The sequence below is a fragment of the Eubalaena glacialis genome, chromosome 18, assembly GCF_028564815.1.
Source record: "Eubalaena glacialis isolate mEubGla1 chromosome 18, mEubGla1.1.hap2.+ XY, whole genome shotgun sequence".
In the NCBI taxonomy this organism is placed as follows: domain Eukaryota; kingdom Metazoa; phylum Chordata; class Mammalia; order Artiodactyla; family Balaenidae; genus Eubalaena; species Eubalaena glacialis.
The window spans coordinates 18,432,404-18,458,061 of record NC_083733.1 but is presented as its reverse complement, the minus strand read 5'-3'; the positions used below and the strand labels follow the sequence as shown (position 1 = coordinate 18,458,061).

General features: G+C 42.7%; 1 protein-coding gene across 8 annotated transcripts; it reads left to right on the top strand.

Moving 5' to 3' along the window:
* Positions 1 to 3,693: 3,693 nt before the first annotated feature.
* On the top strand, positions 3,694 to 24,255 carry ZFP90 (ZFP90 zinc finger protein). 8 transcript variants are annotated; one of them, XM_061173093.1, is made up of 6 exons: positions 3,875 to 3,893; positions 4,169 to 4,235; positions 12,081 to 12,181; positions 16,234 to 16,360; positions 16,700 to 16,795; positions 20,263 to 22,100. In XM_061173093.1, exons 4-6 carry the CDS (start codon positions 16,291 to 16,293, stop codon positions 21,906 to 21,908), a joined length of 1,812 nt encoding a protein of 603 aa, XP_061029076.1. In that variant the 5' UTR covers positions 3,875 to 3,893; positions 4,169 to 4,235; positions 12,081 to 12,181; positions 16,234 to 16,290; the 3' UTR covers positions 21,909 to 22,100. The 8 variants fall into 8 exon arrangements, with proteins under 8 accessions (XP_061029077.1, XP_061029071.1, XP_061029078.1 ...); XM_061173094.1 differs by lacking the exons at positions 3,875 to 3,893; positions 12,081 to 12,181; positions 20,263 to 22,100 and adding exons at positions 3,694 to 3,843; positions 23,559 to 24,255; XM_061173088.1 differs by lacking the exons at positions 3,875 to 3,893; positions 12,081 to 12,181 and adding an exon at positions 3,694 to 3,843.
* Positions 24,256 to 25,658: the final 1,403 nt, after the last annotated feature.

The window sequence follows — 25,658 nt, the reverse complement described above, 5'->3', positions numbered from 1 at the left end:
AGACAGCACAGTATTTTAAGGTATACAGCATAATATTTGGACTTACATCATGAAATGATCATCACAATAAGTTTAGTGAACATCCATCATCTCATATAGATGCAAAATGAAAGAAATAGAAAAAGATTTTATGATGAGAACTCAGGATTTACTCTCTTAGCAACTTTCATATACAGCATACAGCTGTGTTCATTATACGGCTCATTGTTGTACATTACATCCCTAGTACTTACTTATAACTGCAAGTTTGTATCTTTTTGACTGTCTTCATCCAATTTCCTCACCCCCTACCCCCTGCTTCTGGTAACTACAAATATGAACTCTTTTTCTGAGTTTGTTTGCATGTTTGTTTATTCGGTTTTGAAGTATAATTGACCTACAACACTGTGTTAGTTCCTCTTACACAACATAGTGATTTTTTTCTATACATTTCAAATGATCACCACATAAATCTAGTTACATCACCCCAAAGATATTACTTTGTTATTGACTATATTCCCCACACTGTACATTTTATACCTGTGGCTCATTTATTTTGGGACTGGAAGTTTGTACCTCTTAATCTTCCTTACCTATTCTTCCCCCCACCCCTTCTCCTCTGGTAACCACCTGTTTGTTCTCTGTATCTATAACTCTGTTTCTGTTTTATGTTTGTTCATTTGTTTTGTTTTTCAGATTCCACATACAAGTGATATCATACAGTATTTGTCTTTCTCTGACTTATTTCACTTAGCATAGTACCCTCTAGGTCCATCGATGTTGTCAAAAATCGTAAGATTTCATTCTTTTTTTTCTTATGGACTGTGTTTTTTTTTTAATTAATTAATTAATTAATTTATTTATTTATTTTATTTATGGCTGTGTTGGGTCTTCGTTTCTGTGCGAGGGCTTTCTCTAGTTGTGGCAAGTGGGGGCCACTCTTCATCGCGGTGCACGGGCCTCTATCACGGCCTCTCTTGTTGCAGAGCACAGGCTCCGGATGCGCAAGCTCAGTAATTGTGGCTCACAGGCCTAGCTGCTCCGCGGCATGTGGGATCTTCCCAGACCAGGGCTCGAACCCGTGTCCCCTGCATTGGCAGGCAGATTCTCAACCACTGCGCCATCAGGGAAGCCCAGACTTCATTCTTTTTTATGGCTAATATTCTATTGTATATATACCACATTTTTATCCATTCATCTGTTGATGGGCACTTAGGTTGCTTCCATATCTTGGCTATTGTAGATAATGATGCAATGAACATAGGGGTACATATATCTTTTCTAATTAGTGTTTTTGTTTTCCTTGGATAAATACCCAGGAGTGAAATTGCTGGATCATGGTAGTTCTATTTTTAATTTTTTGAAAAATCTCAAACTGTTTTTCATAGTGGCTGCAGCACTTTACATTCCCACCAACAGTGCATGAGGGTTCCCTTTTCTCAGTGTCCTCACTAACAGTTGTCATTTGTCTTTTTTATAATAGCCATTCTCACAGCTGTGAGGTGATATCTCATTGTGGTTTTGATGTTCATTTCCTTGATGATTAGTGATGTTGAGCATCACTCATTTTCATTTCAACAGACAGCATTTTCATGTGTCTCTTGGCCATCTGTATGTCTTCTTTGGAAAAATGTCTATTCAGATCCTCTGCCCATTTTTAAAATTTGGTTGTTTGGTTTTTTGATGTTGAATTGTACGAGGTCTCTGTATATTTTGGATATTAACCTCTTATTGGGTATATCATTTACAAGTATCTTCTCCCATTCAGTAGGTGGTCTTTTTATTTTATTGATATTCCTTCGCTGGGCAAAAGCTTTTTAGTTTGATGTAGCCCCATTTATTTATTTTTGTTTTACTTTCCCTTGCCTGGGTAGACATATCCAAAAAATATATGTTACTAGGACTTATGTCAAAGAGAGTACTGCCTATGTTTTCTTCTAGAAGTTTTACGATTTCAGGTTTTACACTTACGCCTTTAATCCATTTTGAATTTATTTTTGTGCATGGTGTGAGAGATTATCCGGTTTGACTCTTTTGCATGTAGCTGTCCAGTTTTCCCAACACTATTTATCAAACAGGCTGTCTTTTCCCCATTTTATATTATTGTTTCCTTTGTCATAGATTAATTGCCCATATAAATGAGGGTTCATTTCTGGGCTCTCTATTCTGTTCCATTGATGTATGTGTCTGTTTTTGTGCCAATACTGTTTTGATGACTGTAGCTTGAAATCAGGGGGAGTGTGATACCTCCAGCTCTGCTCTTCTTTCTCAAGATTGTTTTGGCTATTTGGGGTCTTTTGTATTTCCATACAAATTTTAGAATTATTTTTTCTAGTTCTGTGAAAAACGCCATTTTGTCTCTCTTTTGAATGCAGAAGAATTTAAACTCAGCTCTGAGTCCTGGTTACCAGTTCTGGGACAAAAGGGAAATTTTCTCTTATCCTCTCATAGTAGTAAATGACCCATTGCTCCTGCTAACCCAGTGGTTCCCATCACATTCAAAGTAAAATCCACACTCCTTATCACAGCCTCTAAAAACCTTTGCTCCATCAAACCCCAGCCTACCTGTCCTACCTCTATGTCACTTACTCTCCCTCCCCCTCACTCTGCTACAGCTACATTAGGCATCAGTTTCTAAAACACATCAAGTTTGTTTCCACCGTGGGGCTTTGGCACCCTCAGTTCCTTCAGCCCGGAATTCTTTTCTCCCTCATGTTCCAGCAGTTGCCTCATTAGGTCTCAGTCTACTGAGTTCCTGCCTCAGAGAGGCCTCCTTAGACCACTCATTCATATTTCTGAATGATGCCTTCTGTTTGTTCCACAGCATTATATTCAGGCGGCAGTGGTGGAAAGCATTATTATTTTTTTAATGTCCATCCTCTTGATAAAGCATGTAACAAAAAGAACATTTACTTGCAATCATTTTCTACCATGTGAATATGTGATACTCTAATGTTAAAAAATCAAGTGTAAGTCTAGGAAGTTTTTAGACTATTTGTGATATATAAAACATAATTATATAAATCTAATTCTTTGTGTTGAAATTTTCCATCATTTATTTATTTCCCCAAGTACAAAATCCTGAGCAATGGGATACCAAGTAATGAATAATGAAATAACATGGCAGTGGCACAGTTTGCTTTTGAATACTGTTCGGGAGGCTACGGATTCATCTGAAGGTTTTTTGTTTTTTTCTTTCTGTAGTATCAACTATTTCATCAAGTATCTTAGCCGTAATATTCTATATATGTGGTCTGGGGAGTCAGTGTCCAAACCTTTGGTAGTGACCCACGGGTGAAGACGGCATAGAAGAGGCAACGTTGCCCCACTCCCTTCACTGTCTTATTCCTACAGCTGAAGTCAATACGTGAAATTATCTTGTTGATATGTTTACGGGGTTTTTTTGTCGGCCTCGTCCACAGGAGTGCATACTCGCTCCCAGAAAGCAGGATCTTTCCTGCCCGATCTACCGCAGCATCCCGCCCCTAGCAACACGCTCCTGGCACAGAGAAGGCGCTCAGTGACTGTTACTGGAATAAGCGGACGCAGGAGTACTCAAGCCCCACCCTCCGACCCATTGGGCCCCGATAGCGGTCCCCACCCGGGCGCCTCGGAAAGCGAAACGTCCGACCAGGCAGCCTCCATCGGACCCATGCGCGGTGGCCACTGGGAAGTGTAGTCGCGCGCCCGCCGCGGCCCGGCGGTTGCGGGAGAAAGGCTCCGCATGCGCAGGCGCACTTCCGGCTCTACCCCGCCGCTGCGGCCATTGTCCGGCCGCGGTGCGGCGAAGGCCGCCCCTCGGACTTTAGAGTTGCAGAGGACTGAACCTGCACCGGGGGCTGGAGGAGCCGGCCCGAGCCCTGGGTGGGCCTGAGGTCTCGAAATCCGGAGTCCCCAGGAGGCGGTGATTCCGAGTGCGCGGGTTGGGGCGGCACCTCCCACGGGCTTTGCGCGCGTGCGTTCGGCCGCGCCCACCATCCTGCGGGTGGGACTGGGCGTGGCCGGAGGAGGGTGTCCAGGAGGCGGCGAGCCTTTAGTTTGGGGGAGGCAGGCCCAGGCAGGGCCCGCGTACCTCCCCACCTCTCTTCCCTGGAGAAGTGGCTGCGGGGCGGAGGCGGGCCGGGCCTGGCGAGGTGCGGTGCGGTTGGCAGTTACAGCTGGCTGAGTGGGCCCTCTCCTCTCTCCCCAGACCCTGTCTAGGAGCCGGGCCCGGCGACGCAGGAATGGCCCCGAGGCCTCCGACGGCCAGGCCCCAGGTGAGCAGCCCGTTCCTACTCCGGGGCGTATTTAGAGTAGTCATTGTTCTCCGCTTGAGCGACTCCCCTTTCTGGCTTGCTTGCCCCCTCGGAGCCTCCTAGCCTTGCAAAACCAAGGTGTCCAGACCTGGGGGGAAAGGGCTTCCCCAAAGGAGGGCTGCACTGTGGGGAGGAGGGGGACCAGGGCGGGGTGGTCTTGTGGGAGGAGTTAAGAGTGGATGTATTAGATGTGTCAGTGTTGAGAATCCTGAGGGCCAAGCCAATTCCTTGAACTCTGTCCATTAGGAATCTAGAGGGTCGGGTGACAGAATAGAAAATGTAGAGGGGAAAGTGACTGTGAGTGAATGAGAGAGGAGCCCTAGCTTCTGACCCAGGGGCCACAGAGAGACCTTAAGGGACCAAAGAAGCCTGGTCTGGACTTGCCTGGGAAGAGGCTGGAGGTGGGCTCTTCCCGGGCAAGGAGGAAAACAACAAGGGAGGACGTGTCCCGTAGCTTTACATGTTTTTTTCTGCTTTAACAGAGGTATAATAATGCACATCCCCAGATGTCCCGCCTTCAACTTAATTAACGTAACGCTGATTTGTGAACCCATTTATTCTTGTGAGACAGGAGGCATTTTCTAGAAGCATCACAACTCTGAGCTTACCCATTGATTTACAGACTCTTATCAGTGAAAATATAACAAAGTTCAGGTGGTATTTTAATCCACACTCTCTTTACAATTAAGGAAAAATCACAGATTTTAGTTGCTAGGGTGTGAGACAAATCAGGTGAAAATACCAGTGTTCTTTAAAAGCAGTTCACAGGAAATTAAACACAGCATATAATGTCTTTATATTTTTGTACTTCTTGTTACATGTTTTTGTTTTACAGGGGTGAGCTTTAAGGAGTAACACAAGTAACAGTACTAGAACAAAACAGTTATTTTGTTTGAGGAGAGCCAGAGCAAATCACTGTCATCAGCACCTTTCCGTATAAAGTGTTTCCTCAGTAGGTTGTGAGAATTCAGATGACTCAACTCACTTAACACCTCATGGGGGTGTTGATCATTTCCGCATGGTGGGGGTGGGAGTTGCCTTTTGATGGTGAAAATGAATCTGTGTTCTGAGCAGTAAACTTTAGGGACCTCTTTAAACTTCACTTTTAAAGCTGTGTTCCCTAAAGCACTCAGTTATATTCTCATGGAATGGCCTGACAGTGTTCACTTGGGTTACCTAACTCAGGCTGCAGATGATGACTGGGGACGGAGGGCAGGACAGAACAGAACACTGGCCCTACAAATGGGGCTTTTCAGGCAGAAATTTCCCTTTGTCAGTGGTTCCCCTTCTCTGAGCCTGGCCCTCAGAGGAATGCAAAAGATGAGTAGTTGAGTCATGTGACTACTTATCCAGGAAGTTAATTTAGTGGGGGAGGACAGCCTCATGCAGAAGTATAGCACCAGAAAGGTGGTGTCAGGTGTTGCTGCAGAGATCCAGGGACTGCTGTGAGTGCAGAAGGGAGAGGAAATTCTGCCTGTGGGAAGAGTCAGTGGAGATTTCACCTTTGAATAGGGGCAGGGTCTAAGCAGGTGAAAATGAAGGGGGTGGGGGTAGAGCTGATTGACTGTGGGTCAGGGGTTGGGAGGCAAGAAGATGAGGGGCCTATATCCGAAACCATTGTCCTGTGTTACAGTGGGTGTGGGCTGCAGGCACTGCATAGACGAGAATACAAGGGCGTTTGGACTTTTTTCTCTTTGGCCTTGGTAATCCATTCATTCATTCAGCAGATAGTCATTGAACCCCTATGATGTGTTAAGACACTTTTCTAGGTGGTTGGTATACATTAGTGGACAAAATTTATAATGGTCTTTGCTCTCATGGAGCTTACATCTTTTTTTTTTTTTTTTAATTTATTTATTTAATTAATTTATTTTTGGCTGTGTTGAGTCTTCATTGCTGCGCACAGGCTTTCTCTAGTTGTGGCGAGCGGGGGTTACTCTTCGTTGTGGTGTGCAGGTTTCTCATTGCGGTGGCTTCTCTTGTTGCCGAGCAGGGGCTCTAGGCTCACGGGCTCAGTAGTTGTGGCTTGTGGGCTCTAGAGCGCAGGCTCAGTAGTTGTGGCACACGGGCTTAGGTGCTCCGCAGTATGTGGGATCTTCCTGGACCAGGGCTCGAACCCATGCCCCCTGCATTGGCAGGTGGATTCTTAACCACTGCACCACCAGGGAAGTCCGGAGCTTACATCTTAGAAGGAGGAGGCAAAAAATTAAGGAAATTGTATGATATCCTAGAAGGCATCAGTACCCTAGAAAAAAGATAAAAAGTAGAGAAGGATGAGGGGGATTGAGTAGGGAACTGGGGGCTTGTGGTAGGAGTGCTATTTATTTATTTATTCATTCATTCATTTATATTGGCTGCGTTGGGTCTTCGTGGCTGCGTGTGGGCTTTCTGTAGTTGTGGCGAGCAGGGGTTACCCTTTGTTGCGGTGCACGGGCTTCTCATTGCGGTGGCTTCTCTTGTTGCGGAGCATGGGCTCTAGGCACGCGGGCTTTCGTAGTTGCGGCGCGTGGGCTCTAGGGTGCGTGGGCTTCAGTAGTTGCAGCACACAGGCTCAGTGGTTGTGGCGCACGGGCTTTGTTGCTCCGCAGCATGTGGGATCTTCCTGGACCAGGGATCGAACCCATGTCCTCTGCATTGGCAGGCGGATTCTTAACCACTGGGCCACGAGGGAAGTCCAAGGAGTGCAATTTAAATAGGGTGGTCAGGGTAAGCCTTATCCTTATTGAGATGTTACCATCTGAGCAGACTTGAAGGAAGTGTGGGAGTTAACAACATTCAGGTCTGGGGGAGAGTGTTCTGGGTAGAGGGAACAGTGGGATGTGTGTCTGGTGTGTTCAAGGAGCTGCAAGGAGGCTATTGTAGCTTGAGCCAATGTTTTTGAGCAGGGAACTAACTGTTCTTAGTTTTAAAGATGGCTGTGAATGATGTGCAGGAGCAAGTGTTTGAAAGTTGGGACTCCTGTGGTTGAGACCTTCTCCCAGGGCTTAGCTAACAAATAACTAAAGTGGTCCCACAGTGGGAGGGGAATGGGAGCAGAGATGGGCTGGGCGGAATACCCCCAAAATCCTTGGGATCTATGGATTGTTAGTAACTATAGCTGTGTAAACACTATGCATTCTTTTTTCCGTTACGTGTGTACTATGTTTTTAGTTAGGATTTTGAAAAGGTGTTTACCATTCTTTTTTTTTTTTTTTTTACCATTCTTAAAGTTGAAGCCACCAGAAAAGTAAGAAATGGGGAAAGTTTTATAAGAAAAAGCTGCTTATGGAGACCAGGTTTCTTGGTGATCTATATTGAAGGGGAGGAAGTGCAGAGGGACCAGGCCCTGGTCTCTATTGACTTCAGATCCCAAGAGAGCTCTGTGGTTCAGTCATCAGGATTGAACAGACCCAGCAAAAGCTGGATCAGGTCACAAACTCAGACGAGATGCTCCAGGGAAACCAAGCCACTTGCTGAACCAGGTCAGGATGTTTGTGGCCAGGGATATTCAAGCTCCCTCCATACCGAGGTCCCCTTTCTTAACCTCTTCCTGAGCTGACTGGTGCTGGTCTTTAAGTTTCAGCTCAGACCCTCCTTCCCCTGGGTAAGGTCAAGTGCCTCTCTTGTGCATTCCTGTAACACCTATGTACACTTGTCATAGTAGTGTCTCATGTCATATGGAGTGGTGTGCTTACCCATCCATCTCGTACTGGGCTTTCTGCTTTTCTAGAGAAGGGCCACCTGACTCCTTTCATCCTTTGCTCCAAAGTACGCACACAGTAAGTGGGTGTCACATGAGCGAACGTTAATAACCACTTAACCCCAGGCAGTGATTTTATACTTTCTGCATTTTCTGCTCCTCACATAGCAAAAATGTAATTTTTCCCATTATTTTGGCTGTGCTGGGTCTTTGTTGCTGCGCGCGGGCCTTCTCTAGTTGCAGCGAGCGGGGGCCACCCTTTGTTGCTGTGGGTGGCCTTCTCCTTGCAGTGGCTTCTCCTGTTGTGGAGCATGGGCTCCAGGCACATGGGCTTCAGAAGTTGTGGCATGCGGGCTCAGCAGTTGTGGCTCGCGGGCTCTAGAGCGCGGGCTTCAGTAGTTGTGGCATGTGGGCTCAGTAGTTGTGGCACGCGGTCTTATTTGCCCCATGGCATGTGGGATCTTAGTTCCCCAAACAGGGATTGAACGCGGGTCCCCTGCATTGGAAGGCAAATTCTTAACCTCTGGACCACCAGGGAAGTCCCCTCAATTACAACATTTTAAATTTCATCTAATTTTTATGAGGATTTTTCTTTTGTTTTTTTAAATCACTTTTATGGCTGTATTATACTGCTTTGTATGATATACTAAAATTTAACCATTTCTCAGAGGACATTTAGGTTGCTTATAAAGTTTCTGCTATTACAAATAATACTGGGATAAAATCACATTGGTTACAATAGATAATTAAAAAAATTTTTTTTTTTACGAGAGAGAGATCTTTGGCAGGTTTTGGTGGCTTGCTTATCCTTAATTTGTAGAAACATTCAGATTGCTTTTCATCTTTTTCTGTCTTTTGAAAGAATTTACCTATAAAACATTTAGATTCAGGATTTTTATAAGGAGGATGACTTGGGAACAGTTTTCTCTGTTTCTTCCTCAATTTCTCTCCTTTTTTGTGTCAACATTGGTGATTTAGGATTTAAAAATTATCCACTTCACTAAGATCTTTCACATTTCTTAACACACTGCTGGGTATTTTACTGGTTTATCCCTTTATTTTTATTTTTATTTTATTTTTTTATTATTTTTTAAAATTAATTTATTATTTATTTATTTATTTTTGGCTGTGTTGGGTCTTCGTTGCTGTGCACAGGCTTTCTCTAGTTGTGGCGAGCGGGGGTTACTCTTCGTTGCGTTGCGCGGGCTTCTCATTGTGGTGGCTTTTCTTGTTGCGGAGCACAGTCTCTAGGTGCACAGGCTTCAGTAGTTGTGGCGCACGAGCTTAGTTGCTCTGCGGCATGTGGGATCTTCCCGGACCAGGGATCGAACCCATGTCCCCTGCATTGGCAGGCGGATTCTTAACCACTGTGCCACCAGGGAAGTCCCTCCCCTTATTATTATTTTTTAATTAATTAATTATTTATGGCTGCGTTGGGTCTTCGTTGCTGCGCACGGGCTTTCTCTAGTTGTGGAGAGCTGGGGCTACTCTTCGTTGTGGTGTGCGGGCTTCTCATTGCGGTGGCTTCTCTTGTTGCGGAGCATGGGCTCTAGGCGCGCAGGCTCAGTAGTTGTGGCTCGCGGGCTCTAGAGCGCAGGCTCAGTAGTTGTGGCGCATGGGCTTAGTTGCTCCGCGGCATGTGGGATCTTCCCGGACCAGGGCTCGAACCCGTGTCCCCTGCGTTGGCAGGCAGATTCTTAACCACTGCGCCACCAGGGAAGCCCCTTCCCCTTATTTTTAAATTGATTTATTTTTTTATTTCTTCTTTTAGTATATTTGTCAGAGGTTTTTTTGTTCAGCCAGTATTTAAGAGAAGCCAGCTTTTAGATTTGGCTGTTAATGCCATCGTTTTGCCATTTGCCTCTGCTATTTATAATCCAAGAATAGAATTCACTAATCTGTAATTTTTTTTAATCCTCAAAATGACTCCTCGTTTTCCTTTGGTAAGAATTACCCAGACTCTATTCATTCACTCAGCAGACATTTTTAGAATGCCTGCTCTGTGCCTGCTGGTATTCTTAACCAGGGTCACGCTTCAGAACCAGTCATGAGAAGGTACCTGCTTCCTGTGGGGTGGCAGTAAGGCTTCAGTGAGAAATTTAGTGAGGGGGTGCGTGGCCTGCAGTGAATGCTCAATAAATGTTAATTGTTGCTTTTTTATAATGAATCATGTAAGGAGCTTTTAAATGTTGCCTGGTAGGGCCTTTCATGCATGGTCAATTTTTCCAAATTGCCCCTGTGATTCTGGAAAATTCCAACATGCTTAGTTTTGGAAATACTGAAATGAAAAGGAGTTTGAGAAATTGTTGAGGGAGAAAAACATGAAAATATAGCTATAGTTCTGAAATTGAGATGTGGACCAAATACTAAAGGTGACAGGGATCTGGAAAAGCTTCAGAAGGGAAGGGACCATTGAACTGGTTCTAGAAGGATGACTTGGAATTTATCCTGTAGAGCTGAGGGAAGAAAGTACATGATGGTCAGAATAGGATGTACAAAGGCAAGGAAACATGGAAGAGAATGATGTAATCAGGGCAGAGAGTCCACTGTCGGAAGCATGGGGTGTGTGGCAGCAGGCAGAATTTAAGAAAAAGATGATTCTGTCACCTAGAGAGAATGGCCTGAGGTGGAGATCTAGAACAACCTAGAACAGTGTCGTCCAAAACAAACATAAGCTACATGGATAATTTTAAATTTTCTAGTAGCCACAATGTAGAAAGAAACAGGGGAATTTAATTTTAGTAATGCATACTATCTAACCTCATATAGCCAAAATCTTATCATTTCTACATGAATAAATATTTTAAAATTATTAATGAGGTGTTTTATATATTTTTCGGTACTTAATGAGATGTTTTATGTATTTTTTGGTACTAATTCTTTGAAATCCAGTGTTTTACACTTAATTGCACGTCCTAATTTGGACTAGCCACATTACTAGTGCTCAGTATTCACATGTGGCAAGTGGCTACCATATTAGACAGCATAGATCTAGACCATTAGGCCATTGCCCATTGTTGGCAAGGGAGGATTTGAGCTGGTTTGAAAGATGAAGGGAAGGGACTGAATGTAGGAGACATTTTTGAGGCTGTTGGTAATTCTAGGGCATAAAGGAAAAATGAAGAGTCAAGGGTAAGGTCCAGGTTTCCAGTTGGGATACTGTAGATGATGATGCCATTAGCCTCAGTAGGGCATCTGTGTATGTGTGTGAAGGCTAACAGTAATCATGTTACTTCTCTCTGTTCGCACTTGTTAGGGACGCTGTTAACTCTCAGCTTACCAAACTGTTATTGTCCAGTATCATAGAGCACCGAGTACTTGAGTGAAAATGCCACACTGTATCCCAGTAAATTTAATGTATTCTAATTGGTTAAAGTAACTTGGTCTTAGAGGGGGGTAGTTTTTATATTACAATAATTGTATGTAGTATAAAAATTAAATGTTATATTTAATAGTTATATTAAATATAATAAATAAAAATGTTATATGTAGTATAAATACAGTATTTAAAAATACGTGATATAAATAACTAGATTATTTTTACTCATTAGCTCCCAGGCTCTGGTTTTGAGCTTTGCCAAGTTGCAAAACTACAAAGTTTCCTGAGTTATAGTTTTAGGGGATTTCTCCTGCAGGGATGGTATATGCTAGAGTTGGAGGAGCGTGTCCTTTTATAGTTGGACATGTCCTTTCTGGATGTACTCTTTCACCCTTCTGCTCTTAAAACTCTTATTTCTTCAGTTCAGGGAATCTATGTTATAGACGAGAAAATTGGATCTCCAGGAGGTCTGTGATTTGCCCAAGGATATTACGCACTTAACTTCTTAACTTAGTATGTGCTGTTTCCAGTTCTTTGCTTTGGGCTCCATCATTTGGCCAAGGTCCTCTTTATGTCAGCATGAGGAAGGGGAACATTTAATACTTCTTGTTAATTTTTAAAAGGTGTTGATTATGAGGTCCAGTTAAATCTGGAAGAAGGGTAAACAGTGTTTACAAGACATCATTGGATCATTTTATTACAGTCTGAGGTGTGACCTGCATTGGGAATGCCCTAAAGTTGCTTTGATTCAGAGTGGCTAACTCACACCAAGGATCTCAGAGTACATTTTACCTATTTAATCTTGCAGACCACTGACTGTCCGTTATGTACCAAAATGGTTCTGACCTCTGGAGATTCGAAGGCGCCTGAGACAAGGTCTTGACCCTCTAGAAGCACAGTGAACAATAGGTAACAGTCGCCATAAGGTAGTGTCTTATGAGCTGTGCTGAAGAGAGGCCTAGGGAGGGGAGCTGGGGGGCGGGGGTTAGCCTAGACCTGGAGGTAGAAATGGAGCCCCTGAGGAGAGAACTTGACTGAGTCTTGGTGGGAGAGTGAGTGTTAGCAGGCAGAGGAGGGAAGGCCGAACATTTTGAAGCAGCACTTGCAGAAGAGAGAGATCTTTTTTTTTCAAGGAGGTGTAAGTGTTCTGCACACTGACTCATGGTGTACAAGGGGAAGAGAAGCCAGAGCTGAGGCTGCAGAAGTAAGGTGAGGACTAGGTTGGAAGAGCTCAGAAGCTCACACTAAGGAGTCTAGTTTTTAATCTCAAGGAAAATTTATTAAATATTTATGGAGCACCCACTATGTGCCCGGCCGCTTGTAGCCAATGGAGATTCAGCCATAAAGAAAATAGGTAATATTCCTACTCTCCTGGAATTTACATTCTGCTGTGGGATGCAGACTGTAAACAAAATATGACACGTCAGGTGTAAGGACTATGAAAAGGAAAAGAACAGAGAGTGACAGTGCAAGGTTGGGGGGGGGGCGCTGTTTTATATAGCGTGGTCAGGGACATTGGCTCTGGTGAGGTGACATATGAACAAAAAGCGGAAGGAAGTGAGTGGGGGGCCACATGCATATCTGCAGGAAGAGGCTTCCAAGTCAAGGAACAGGCAGAGCGAAGACCTCAAGGCAGAAGCATGTGTGGTATGTTCCAGGAGTTGTAAGGAGGGCAGGGTGAGTAAAGGTAAGAGAGCAGTAGGTTAGGGATGAGGTTCAAGATGAAGTCAGGGAGATAGTGGGGGGCCAGATTGTGAAGGGCTGTGTAGCTACTATAGAGACCTTGGCTTTTACTTGGGATGAATTGGGATGCCATTGGAGGCTTTTAAGCAAAGGAATGACTTGCTCTGAAAGGTTTTAACAAGATGAGTCTAGTAGTTATATGGAAAACAGACTTTGGAGGGGTGGGGCATGAGTGGAAAAGGAGAGACAAGGTAGGAGATAGTAGCAGTGGTCCAGGTAAGAGGTGATGGTGGCATGGACTAGGGTGAGGGCGGTAAGAATAGGGAAAAATGGGAAGAAATTAAAGGTTTGTATGCCTGATCAAATTTGTTTTAGAGAAGTGACTCTGATAGTACACAGGAAAGAGTTGGTGGGACCGTGAGTAGTAGAACAGAAGTTAGTTGTCCTGCCAGGGCAAGAAATGAGTGGCCTGGACTAGACATTTGTTTACTGGTCAGCACATTCTTTAACATTAGTTCAACCTATTTGGGGAAGCAGAATAAAGTCAGGAGGCCATGTGTTAAATACGGGGAACCAACGAAGCAAAGGAATCCAGGTTGGCTGCCAGCTCTGTGTTTCTAAACCAAAGGGGCTGTAAGTTTAGAGGACAGAGTAGGAGTGGAAAGATGTTACTTCTCACAGCCTAACTTAAAATGTCTGCCTTGGTCCAAACCTTTTCTCTGCTAGCCATGTGCATCCCAAATCCAGCCTCCCTTCTCTAACTTCTCAGTCCCTGGACTGGATTCCCACTCTTTTTTCTCCCATCCTAATGGTACTTACCTCTTAAGGCCCAGTGCATAGCCTACCTTGAAGCTTCTCTCCTGTACCCAGTTTTCCCTGCCCAGAACGCTGGTAGCACCCACTTTACTATGTATTGTCTCATATCGTGCTCTAATAAACAACACATTTTAAAATAAACTGAAACCTATTCAAGGACTGCAGTGTTTTTCTTTTGCATTTTTATTCTGCCATGGTGCATATGGTAAAGCCAGGCACCTAGTAAATATCTAGTGTCTTTTTTTTTAGCATCTGGTATCATCTTACCTGGCACAGTCAGATCCCTGACCTCTGTCAGAAAAATCTGCCACGTTTCAACCCTTCTCTGTTCTTGTGGGGACACAGCCGCAGTGTTGAGCAGAAATGTGATACGGAGGAGCCATTGTTGTGTACGGATGTGGTCATGCACCTCACTCAGTAGGAGATGGGGCCACTCTCCTTTTCTCTAAAATTCAGATCTCAGCCATCTCCTTAAGGCTCAACTCAGTCAGGAAACAGATATTTAGTGTTGGGTCAGGTACTTGCTAGACGTTGGTATTCTAGAGTTCAAAAAAAAGGAAAAGTAGAGTCCCTGCTCTCACGATGCTCACCATCTAACTAGGAAAACAAGCATTAAGTAGATTATTAGGTCTGTTTGAATTGTGGACGTGCAAAGTGGCTTAAAACACATGATATGGGGATTGACCCTCCATTGGGGAATCAGAAAACCTCACTGAAGATCTGCTAACCTCCACCCGAAGTATGGAATTAGCAAGGGAAAGACGGATGGGAGGGTGGGGAGAGAATTATATCTTCCAGGAAACAGAAGTCCAGTTAAGCTATAGCTAAGCACATGGGAGGAAGGCATGGAATAAGGCAGAAACCTTCACGTAACTTTCCCTCACTGCTCCAGCGAACTCATGGCTCTGCTTTCAGTGTCTTTTCATGCTGATTGTCTTTACATACTTTATTATGTACTTCTTGAGGTAGAAATCTAACCGGGACCAAAGGAGATATTTCAAGTTGGGCATAGTGACAGGTGTCCCATGGCTTAACAAGGCCTGGTGAGGCAAGACAGAAATCAACCTGTGAGCATCAGAACTGACTATTCAAAGGCACGAGGGTCCTCAGCCAGTTTCGGTGGGTGGTGAGGAAGAAGTGATTGGAGTGGAGTAAAGCATGAAAAAATCTTTGACCTAGAAATTCCAATTCTAGCTAGCTAGCCTACAGGAATTCTAATATATTTGCACAAAGAGTATGTATTGCAGTAATGTTTGTAATAGCAAAATATTGGAACTAATCCAAATATCTAATAATAAGAACTGGTCCATTTATTCATTCACCAAGTTTTTCTAAGCATCCACTATGTGCTGGGCATCAGTCTAGGCACTGGGGGGCATATAGCTGTGAATAAGATAGGTAAAGTCCCTGTTCTCACAGAACTTGCAATTGGGGAGACAGAAAAGCTAACAAATCTCAGATAATGATTAGAAGTACAAGCATCCTTTTTCATCTGAATCTATTTGGTTCCTGAGTTCAGGTGGCAGGAATTTGGACAGTGAGCGATACCTGTTTTAGGAGAAAAATTAAGCATGGTAATATGATGCATAGTAAATTAGAGGGAGGTGCTAAGACACCTTTTCTGAGGCGGTGATGCTGGACCTGAGACCTAAACATGGTTTAGGTTGACTGGTTGTCAACCATGTCGCGATCCCAAGGCCCAGGGTGGGAACAAGCTTGATATATTCAGGGCAAGGTCAGCATGACCAGAGCCCAGTGAGTGATGGGGGAGTTTGAATCTTGTTTTTAGTACAGTGGGGTGCTATGGGTTTTAGGCAATGGGTGTGTTATGGTACAGCTGTACTCTGGGGTGCTATGAAGCAATTCAAAGAAATAAGGTGAAATTATACATAGCACTAAGGAAAGACTTCCAAGATACATAGCTAAATGTGAAAAGCAGGATGTAGAACAATTTATATGATATTTCACAAAACAAGACTGTGTGTGTGTGTGTGTGTGTGTGTGTGTGTGTGTGTGTGTGTAACATGGAAAGGGACTGTTAAGTGTATACACCAAACTGTTAACAATGGTTATTTGTAGGGAGTTTGTGGGATTGGTGATGGGGGTGAAGGAGGGCTGTCACTTTTTATTCCCTGCTGTATTTGGGTTTTGTACCAAAGGAAGCACATGGGCAGTGAGGAATTGGTGATTGTATAGGAAAGGCTTGGCTTTGAAGGGAACAAGAAGAAAACTAAGTAGGCTTACAGGATTGCGGGACACATTGCCCCTCATGACTTTCCTGCCTGCCATATTAGATTCTCTATAAAATTGTGTAACAACTAGTATATTTAACCCAACATTGCCCCCTCAGGATATCACACATGTGATCACCATTTGTGATAGACCCTACAGTAGGTTCCCAGTTTTGCCATGGGAACATTTGTGGGGTTGATCCCTACTTGAGCAGGAATGTGTTCCTACAGGAATCAGTGACATTTAAAGATGTGGCTGTGAACTTCACCCAGGAAGAATGGCACCACATGGATCCCGCTCAGAGGCGCTTGTACAGGGATGTGATGCTGGAGAACTATAGCCACTTGGTTTCTCTTGGTAAGGACCACATCTCATTGTCTATGTATTGGTGGGTCTTTCCTTTCTCAGTTGCTAAGGTTGTGGGACTCATAGTTTGGGTGACTGTGAGCAGAGTGTACAGGGTTAGAGCTTGTTCATCTTGTTGGGACCCAGCTTTATGGGTTTCTGAGCCTGCTCTTTAGGTAAAAGGTCTGTCTTTTGCAGAACTGGAAATAGGCCATTTGATTGCATGACTCCTCAAGTTGCACCATTTTTTCCCTTCAGAGTTCCTGAGGATCAAGGCCTAGTACTGACTTGTAGAGGGTTCTTTGTCTACTTGCACAAACAACCAAATCTTGTGTATTTACCCATGAGCAGGATATCAAGTTTCCAAGCCAGAGGTGATCTTCAAATTGGAGCAAGGAGAAGAGCCATGGATAGCAGAGGGAGAAATCCAAAGACCTTTCTGTCCAGGTAAATGAGGGAGAATCAAGCATGTAAGACAATGGCACAGCTGAGGGAGAGGGAAGCACCTTCAGATTGCTGCCTTGGGAGCGCCTAGACCTGTAGAAGAGGTTGGACCGTCTCCTGGATGACACCTCTGTATGTCTCCCTTCTCCATTAGGGTGTCTTGCTGCTGGTAGGTCTTGGAAGAAAAGGTACCTCTTTTTCCTTTCTGAAAGTAGCCCTTTGTTCTACACTCAGAATACCATCTCTCCCTATCCTATATCCCTACTTCTGGATTATTTTCTCCTCTGGTGTCCTCAGTCCCCCTTCATTATTTAGAGATCTCTTTTCTTACTCATTCAGACATTAATTGAACTTCCATGTCTCCTCCTTGTTTTTTCTTGCTGCTTTCACTGTCGGATGCGCCAGACTTGTAGGAAATACCCATAACCTTGATTCTCCCTCCCTCCAGACTTCTTTCCCTGACTGCACCCCTGTACCACCTGTCTGGCAAGCAACATCATCCTCCTTCCATCCTGCACTCCTGTCCATTTGATTCATTTCCTCCCTCCACAGTTCCTGGAGTATTATCCTCTCCTGGTTTCCCCACTCATTCAATGCTTCTTGGCTTTGGGTCTTTGGCTTTTCTTGCTTTTCCCTCTTAGTGAATCTACCTTAAGGAGCCTGCCTTCCGGCTTCCTCTCCTTTCTTTCTGTATTACCTCACTATAAAAGGGTGCCTGCCTTCTGGTAGTTGCAGCTCTTTATTGTGTGCTGTAGACTCAGAATCATCCTTACTTGTACCCTGGTCACTTTTATTTTCTTCTCACAGGACCCCTCCACTTGTAAGTCCCACAACGTTCTTATTAAAAGTGTAAAATCTAAATTAATCATCTTGCATCCCCAGTCAGCACATTTTGCTACATTGCCCATTATCCATTTCTCCCCTTGCCCATTAGAAATTACCAGGATTCCAGTCCCTCAGGCCAGACACCATAGTCAGTCTAGTCTTTTTCTTTCAACCCAAGTTATTTTCCTCCTTTGAGAAGTATCTTAGGTTTTCCTCCCTTTTAACTTGGACTGGTGACATCCTAAACCAAGCCGCAGACTTAGATTACTATAATTCCCAGTTGAAATTGCTCACTCAATCTTATCTTTTTGTAATCCATACTGGATTTTTTAAATCATAGTTTTATTGAGATATAATTCACATACCATAAAATTCACCCTTCTAAAGTGTACATTTCAGTGGTTGTTTGGGATATGTACAGAGTTGTGCAGCCATCACCACTATCTAAGCAGCACATGTTCAACACCCCAAGAAGAAATCTTATACCCATTAGCAGTCACTTTCCATTCCCCATACCCCCCAGCTCCTGGCAACCATTAATCTACTTTTTATCTCTATGGATTTGCCTATTCTGGATATTTTCTATATATGGAATCATAATATGTAGCCCTTTGTGACTGGCTTCTTACACTTAGCATAATGTTTCAAGGTTCATTCATATTGTAGCATGTATCAGAACTTCATTCCTTTGTATTGCTGAGTAATGTTTTATGGTATGGATATATCACATTTTGTTTATCTATTCATCACTTCATGGACCATATTGGATTTTAATGCTTTATCTTCCTAAACCAGCCACCTCTGAAAGAACTTTGCTATTACTCCCTGTACCTCATTATAGGAAGCAGAAACTCCCTTGATTTAAAGGTCCCCATCATCCCTTCCAGTATTATCTTTCTATTCCTGCTAAAAAAAGCTCCACCTAGGTTGAACTTTTTCTCGATGTTCTCTGTAAGTAGCATATAGTTTCCCTCATTAGATAATACTTTGTGCCTATCCAAAGCCACCTATTCTTTAAGTTCAAGGTCTGTCTAATCCATACAACTTAATATTTGCTAATATATTTATTTGTTTCTTCCCTGATCACAAATACCATTTATATCATCTCTACCACACAAATTCAGATTTAATATGTGCCATCTGATGGGTTTTTTTTTTAAGTCGTCAAAAGATTGAGTCTTGTTTTTATTCTTAGATTTTTAAGCTCCTGGAGAGTCTATTTATTATATTTCTAAATATTTTCTGTTTGTATTGCAGAGCATATAGAAGGCAGTCAGAAAATTACTTGATTGATTGTTATGGAATCTTGCTGGGAGAGAACTTTCTCATTCATTCATTTCAACAAACATTTCTTAAATGTCCCACTGAGAAGGATTCTAAAAGGAATACAAAACATTCTCTGTACTCAGAAATTTAGAATTGAGTCTTGTTCCAGGGTAAGGAATTTGGGAGTTTAGGGCTCCTTAGTTACTGGGGTTTTTTTTCCCCTCCTAATATTTTATTGTGCAAATTTTCAAACATTTGAGAAGTTGAAAAAACTATACAGTGAACACCATATACCTACCACCATGGTGCTATAGTTGTTAACATGTTATATTTGCTTTATCACATATCTCTTCGTCCATCTATCTATTAATCTGTCTTACCTTTGATGCATTTCCTAGTGAGTTGCATACATGAGTACATTTCACCCCTACATGCTTCAACATGTATATCATTGACTAGAGTTCAATATTTGTTCATAGTTCTTTTTTTTAGAAAATATTATATACAGTGAAATATATACCTCTTATATATGTACCATCCATTTGATTCTGACAGGTGCATTCTCCCATCCAACCCAAACTTCTGTTGATATGGAACATCTCCATCATTCCAGAAACCTCCCTCCCCTTAGTTTTTAAAAGGTTACCATTCTTAGAACCTAGACATTAATTAATTTTCTGCTATTAGTATTTTGAGGTTAAACAGAGGTTTAGAGATCAGTTTTTTAGGCAGATTAAAATAAATTGTTTTTGGTTAAGAGAGGTGATTAATGTAGAATCAGAACTCAAATAGACTAAAACCGCAGCTCTGTGTGTAAGGGCAAGGATGATTTGCCTCCTGAAATATTACTTTTTTTTCTCCATGGGAAGTATAGCCCTTGATCTCCAGTTATGTCAAAGAATCATTTCAGTTAGATCACTGGCTGCAGATTTTCTCTGCAGGGTTTGAAGATCTGAAGCCTCAGAGGTGACTTTAAAGAAATTATGAAATGAATGTATTAGGAAGATAGATTCCATGGCAGTTTGTAAAATGGACGGGAGGCATGGATAGCAGATAGGACTCTGCAAGACGGACCACGATCCTATTCCGTTTGTATCTGTGCCTAACTCTGTCTTGCTCACCTGTTCCCTACTCCCTAACAAGCCCTCCTACATGGGCTTCCTCATTCTGGACTTATTCTTCACTCTGGATCTGCAGTCTGCATTGTCACCTCTCTCCACTCTTCCTTTCTCCATTTTGGGTCTTCTCCTGAAGCTACAGGACTAATTTCAAAACAGAGTGATGTATAACTTATATCTCTTTTACTTCCTCATTCCTACTGTAGCAGTTCGTTTTAACAGGAGGGAATAGGGGACTTTTGCACTTTGGATTTCTTTCAGACTGGAAGACCAGGCCTGAAGCCAAATCTTCAAATCTGCAGCAGAGCATATCTGAAGTATCCCTTAGCACAGATGATCCCTCATGTGCCACGTTAGAAGACACTTGGGATGTTAATGGCCAGTTAGAGAGGCACAAGGAAAACTGGAAGAGACATTTGGGGCCAGATGCCTCCACCCAGAAGAAAATAATCACACCAGAGGAAGCTTGTGAGCAAAATAAATTTGTTGAAAATTCTAGATTGAACACAGACCTGGTTACACAACTGAACATTCCTCCAAGGTCTAATGAATGTGATACATTTGGGAGCAATTTGGGACATAATTCAGACTTACTTAGTCAGAATAATATCCTTGCAAAAAAGAAACCTTATAAATGTAATAAATGTAGAAAAGCCTTTATTCATAGGTCATCACTGACTAAACATGAGAAAACTCATAAAGGAGATGGAACTTTCCCCAACAGTACAGATCAGGGAATTTATCCTGGAAAGAAACACCATGAATGTACTGACTGTGGGAAAACCTTCCTCTGGAAGACACAACTTACTGAGCATCAGAGAATTCACACTGGGGAGAAACCCTTTGAATGTAATGTGTGTGGGAAGGCCTTCAGGCATAGCTCATCCCTCGGTCAGCATGAGAATGCTCATACTGGAGAGAAACCCTATCAGTGTAGTCTCTGTGGGAAAGCCTTCCAGCGCAGCTCCTCCCTTGTTCAACACCAGAGAATTCACACTGGAGAGAAACCATATCGATGTAACTTGTGTGGTAGGTCGTTTAGGCATGGCACATCCCTCACTCAGCATGAGGTCACACATAGTGGAGAGAAACCCTTCCAATGTAAGGAATGTGGGAAAGCCTTTAGTCGATGTTCTTCCCTTGTCCAGCATGAGAGGACTCACACAGGAGAGAAACCTTTTGAATGTAGCATATGTGGGAGGGCTTTTGGTCAGAGCCCATCCCTTTATAAACATATGAGGATTCATAAGAGAGGCAAACCTTACCAAAGCAATAACTACAGCATAGATTTCAAGAGCTCATCTCTTACTCAAGGTGAAAACACTCTCACTGAAGTGAAATCCTATCATTGCAATGATTGTGGGGAAGACTTCAGCCACATTACAGACTTCTCTGACCATCAGAGGATCCACACTGGAGAAAACCCCTATGATTGTGAGCAGGCCTTCAGTCAACAACCTGTTTCTCATCCTGGCGAGAAACCCTATCAATGTAATGTATGTGGGAAAGCTTTCAAAAGGAGTACGAGTTTCATAGAGCATCACAGAATTCATACTGGAGAAAAACCCTATGAATGTAATGAATGTGGAGAAGCCTTCAGTCGACGCTCATCACTGACTCAACATGAGAGAACCCACACTGGAGAGAAACCCTATGAATGTATCGACTGTGGTAAAGCCTTCAGTCAGAGTTCATCCCTCATTCAGCATGAGAGAACTCACACTGGAGAAAAACCCTATGAATGTAATGAATGTGGGCGAGCTTTCCGAAAGAAAACTAATCTGCATGATCATCAGAGAATCCATACTGGAGAAAAACCCTATGCTTGTAAGGAATGTGGGAAAAACTTCAGTCGAAGCTCAGCTCTTACTAAACATCAGAGAATTCATACACGAAATAAACTCTAGGAACCTTGAAATTAGGGAATGCGCCAAAAGCTTTAGCTAAAATATTGTTCTATTCAGTATCAGAGGATTCTTACTGGACAGAAAGCTTGAGAATGTAATGAATTGTGTGTGTGTATGTGTGCACATTGTGTGTGGAGAAAGCTCTGTGCTAGCAGACAGTGTTTTTTTTAATAAAAGCCACATTCTCTGGGACTTCCCTGGTGGTCCAGTGGTTAAGACTCCACGCTTCCAACTGCAGGGGGCACAGGTTCGATCCCTGGTCGGCGAAGATCCTGCATGCCATGTGGTGCAGCCAAAAAAGAGGGAAAAAAAAAAAAAAAAACCAGGAAAATAAATAAAAGCCACATTCTCAGATCTGATTACAGACGTGTGTAAAAACAACTACAAACATCTTATATAACCTGTTAGAAATGATATGCCTATATATTGGACTTTGTAAATCTTTTGAATATATGTTTGCAGGAGATCACCAACTTTCAACAGTTTAACTTGTAACTCTCACTGTTTACAGCCTTTTTAAAAAATAAATAAAACTCCCATGGTAGTGACCAAAACTCATTTTTCAATTGCTTGACAGCTGCATTTAACTGCAGCTCTTATGTTAAATTTACCATGGAAACCAGTTTCACCTCCAGGAATTCACCATTCAAAGAATTAGATCAACTGGTCCAACCGCTTCATTGTACAGATGAAGAAACTGAAAGCCAAAGATGTGAAGTGGTTGCACAGCATGATACAGTTTATAGCGGCAAAGCTGGGTGGAAAATGCAGGTCTCCTGGATGTTTGGCCCCATGGTCTTGCCACTGAAAAGATATTTTGGAATTCAGGGCTTTAAAATAAGTTTTAAAATAAATCAGATGCACAAATATTTAATGAGCACTCAGGAGTTGAATACTTTGGGAATTCATAAAAGCATAAGAGGCAGCAAGACATATGCAGATTTGTCACACACTTATTTAAAGCAGCTTGTTGGAAGCTTACAAACCAAAATGTTAACAGAAATTGTAAATAGTTGAACTACTAATGACTTTTTTCCTTTTCCCAAGTATCATACTTCAGCTAAGGTATGTCAGTTTCATAGAATTATTAAGTCTTCCTACTGTGCTTTTCGTGATCCTCCCATGAAAAAGCACTGCCCCAAGCTTCCTGTATTGATTTAATCAATGGGAAAACAACACAGAACTAAGAGAAAAAAATTTCCCCAAATTAATTTTACTGTAGAGAAGTATAAATCCAATTATCCATTGCCATAAAATTTGCCTTTAAATCGGTTTAGGGAATCAGCATGTAGTGGGTCATTTTGTGTGCCAAGGAAATTTTCACCATTAAAAAAGTAACTTTTATGGTTCTGTGGGGCTTTTCCATCAGTAAAGTGTGAGGTAAGCTTCAATAGCCCACTCTAATCCTTAATATCCCCTAAAGCCTCCCACGGCCTATTCTAAAGGAATTTCCAGAATCTTTGTTCGTTCATTGGCAACAGTAGTGCAGATAAATTTGGAAGCAACTGTAGAAATTGACCCCTTTCATGAAAGAGCCTCTGTTTCCCGCAAGATAAGCAAATTTTCCTGCCCTAATGATGAATCCTGGGGAGGAGTGATATGGGGTGGTGTTGATGGTGAACCTTTCCTACTGGCTTCTTTGCATGCCAGGTGGCAGGATCCATCATTTTTGTCATCCTGGACAACATGAGGCAGCTCCCAAACATCCTTCATAATTCTCTGCAGGAAAAATGTGCCTGGGGCCTGAAATGTGGGAAGTCCAGCCCAGTGAGTTTGTCATATGTGGAGCAAGATGGGATACTCTATAGCAGATCTGCCCTTCCAAGACTTTAACCATTCAAAAATACCTTGTTTATGATGTTCCATGCTTAGCATACACCACAATGCCAAGACCATGCCTGTGTTGTCTGATACATAGTTTGACAATGGGCAGTTCTACTTGGAACCTCCTCTACTGATTGGCTAGGATGCCTATCAGGAACTCATTTTTCTGTTGATTGTTTGGGGATCCCCATAGTGGACTGTTTGCAAGAATGGCATGAATTGTAACCAGTTGAGTGCTACGCAGCTGTTGTGGAAGTTTATAAAGACTTAGTTCCAGAAGACCTAAAGGAGACCACTGGTTTGTGTGTGCAGCCTGGCCTAGATCCAACCAGTCTCTGAATCTCAGCATATCATCATTGGCAGGGAGGGTGCCCAGGATGTATGTATGGCTGATTGAGCAGAGGATTCTCTAGTCCCAGCAACCATGCACCATGCACTTAATGAACACCCAGCTTCTAGGCCATATGAAATACATCCTTGTAACATCGTTGTATTATTTCAATAAATAGCCTTCTTAGTTGAATGGGAGTCAGTTTGTCTTTTTCCATTTTCAGAACTTGGCTAAGATTAAAGAGTGGTGCATCAAGGAAGAGGGATTAACTGCTAAACTCATCACAGCCAGGTGAGTTAATAGCATTTATTGATTGCTTACTACCTGAAAGACATTGTGCTAAGTACTTTATAGCCATCATTTCATTTAATCCTTACAGGTTCCCTAATAGGTCTTGTGGTGTCTTGTCTTGGCCCGGCTTTTTCCCCCCTCTTCCTCTTGTAACAATCCCTGCTGTACTGACCACAGGAACACAAGCCAGGACATCCTGGGGCTCAATGATAGTTCCAGGAACAATTGAGCCAATCAGAGTCCTTTGACAGAATTTTTTCAAAATAGACTTAGCAAGGATACTTTAATTTGAGGTTGCTAGGCTGGTAAGGTGAAGGCCTAAAGTTACGTGGAGCCTGATTCCTTACCAGAGCGGAGAGGTCTGTTGTAGCAGGAGAGGATGCAGCTGCCATGATGGTGTTCTCATTTCTCATTCCTGAGGTCCTTGGACTGGGCTCAATTTCTGAAGCTCTTCTGGGATTCAGTGGGCTCCCCACTATCAGTCGAATGAGTCCCCCCTTTGTTATATTTCTGTTGCTTGCATTAAAGAAACTTAATGCATGTATTATATCTTTGTTTTATAATGGGGAGAAAAACCCAGAGAGGTAAAGTACTGCCCATGGCAGATTCAGACTTGGAACCCAGAACTGCCTGGCTGCAAAGGCAGAGCTCTTAACCTCTAAATTTCATGTCTCCAGAGCCATGTTATGTTCAAAGAGGTGCATGTAACACAGTGTCGTTTGGGGGTGAATGGATGAAGGGATATGGTGATAGGTTAGATGGGAGACCAAGTGGAAGCAAAATGATGAAGGGCCTTGGAATGTTTTTCTTGACTGTTTCAGTAAATTAAATCCCCCAGATTCACCCACACCCTCATACTTTAATATATCAGTTATTTGCATTTGCCTAGACTGCAGATAAAATCTTGTCTCATACTTAAATAAAAAACTTCCTTATAAATATTTTTCATGTTGCTACACAGTCTCATGATCCCATTAACAAACTCCCTACTGTTGCAATAATATTTGGATAGTTTGGGGCATTGGTTTTATAATAATGACATTGAATACTTTCACCTCTTTAAGCACCCCCACTTTTTTTTTCTATAGAATTTTTTCTTAAAATATCCAGAGTGAGATAAATATCCAAAATGGGATTACTGGGTCAGCATGTATAGGTAAGTATAACCAGGTGTGAGATTCATGCAAGAATAAACTAGTTATAATAGTGCAGGAGTAATAGCTACAAAATTGCAAAAGGGAAACAAGAGAAAACCAGTCTCCTACTCCTGGTGCCTGGGTGTGTGTGGGGAAGGGCCCCAGGGC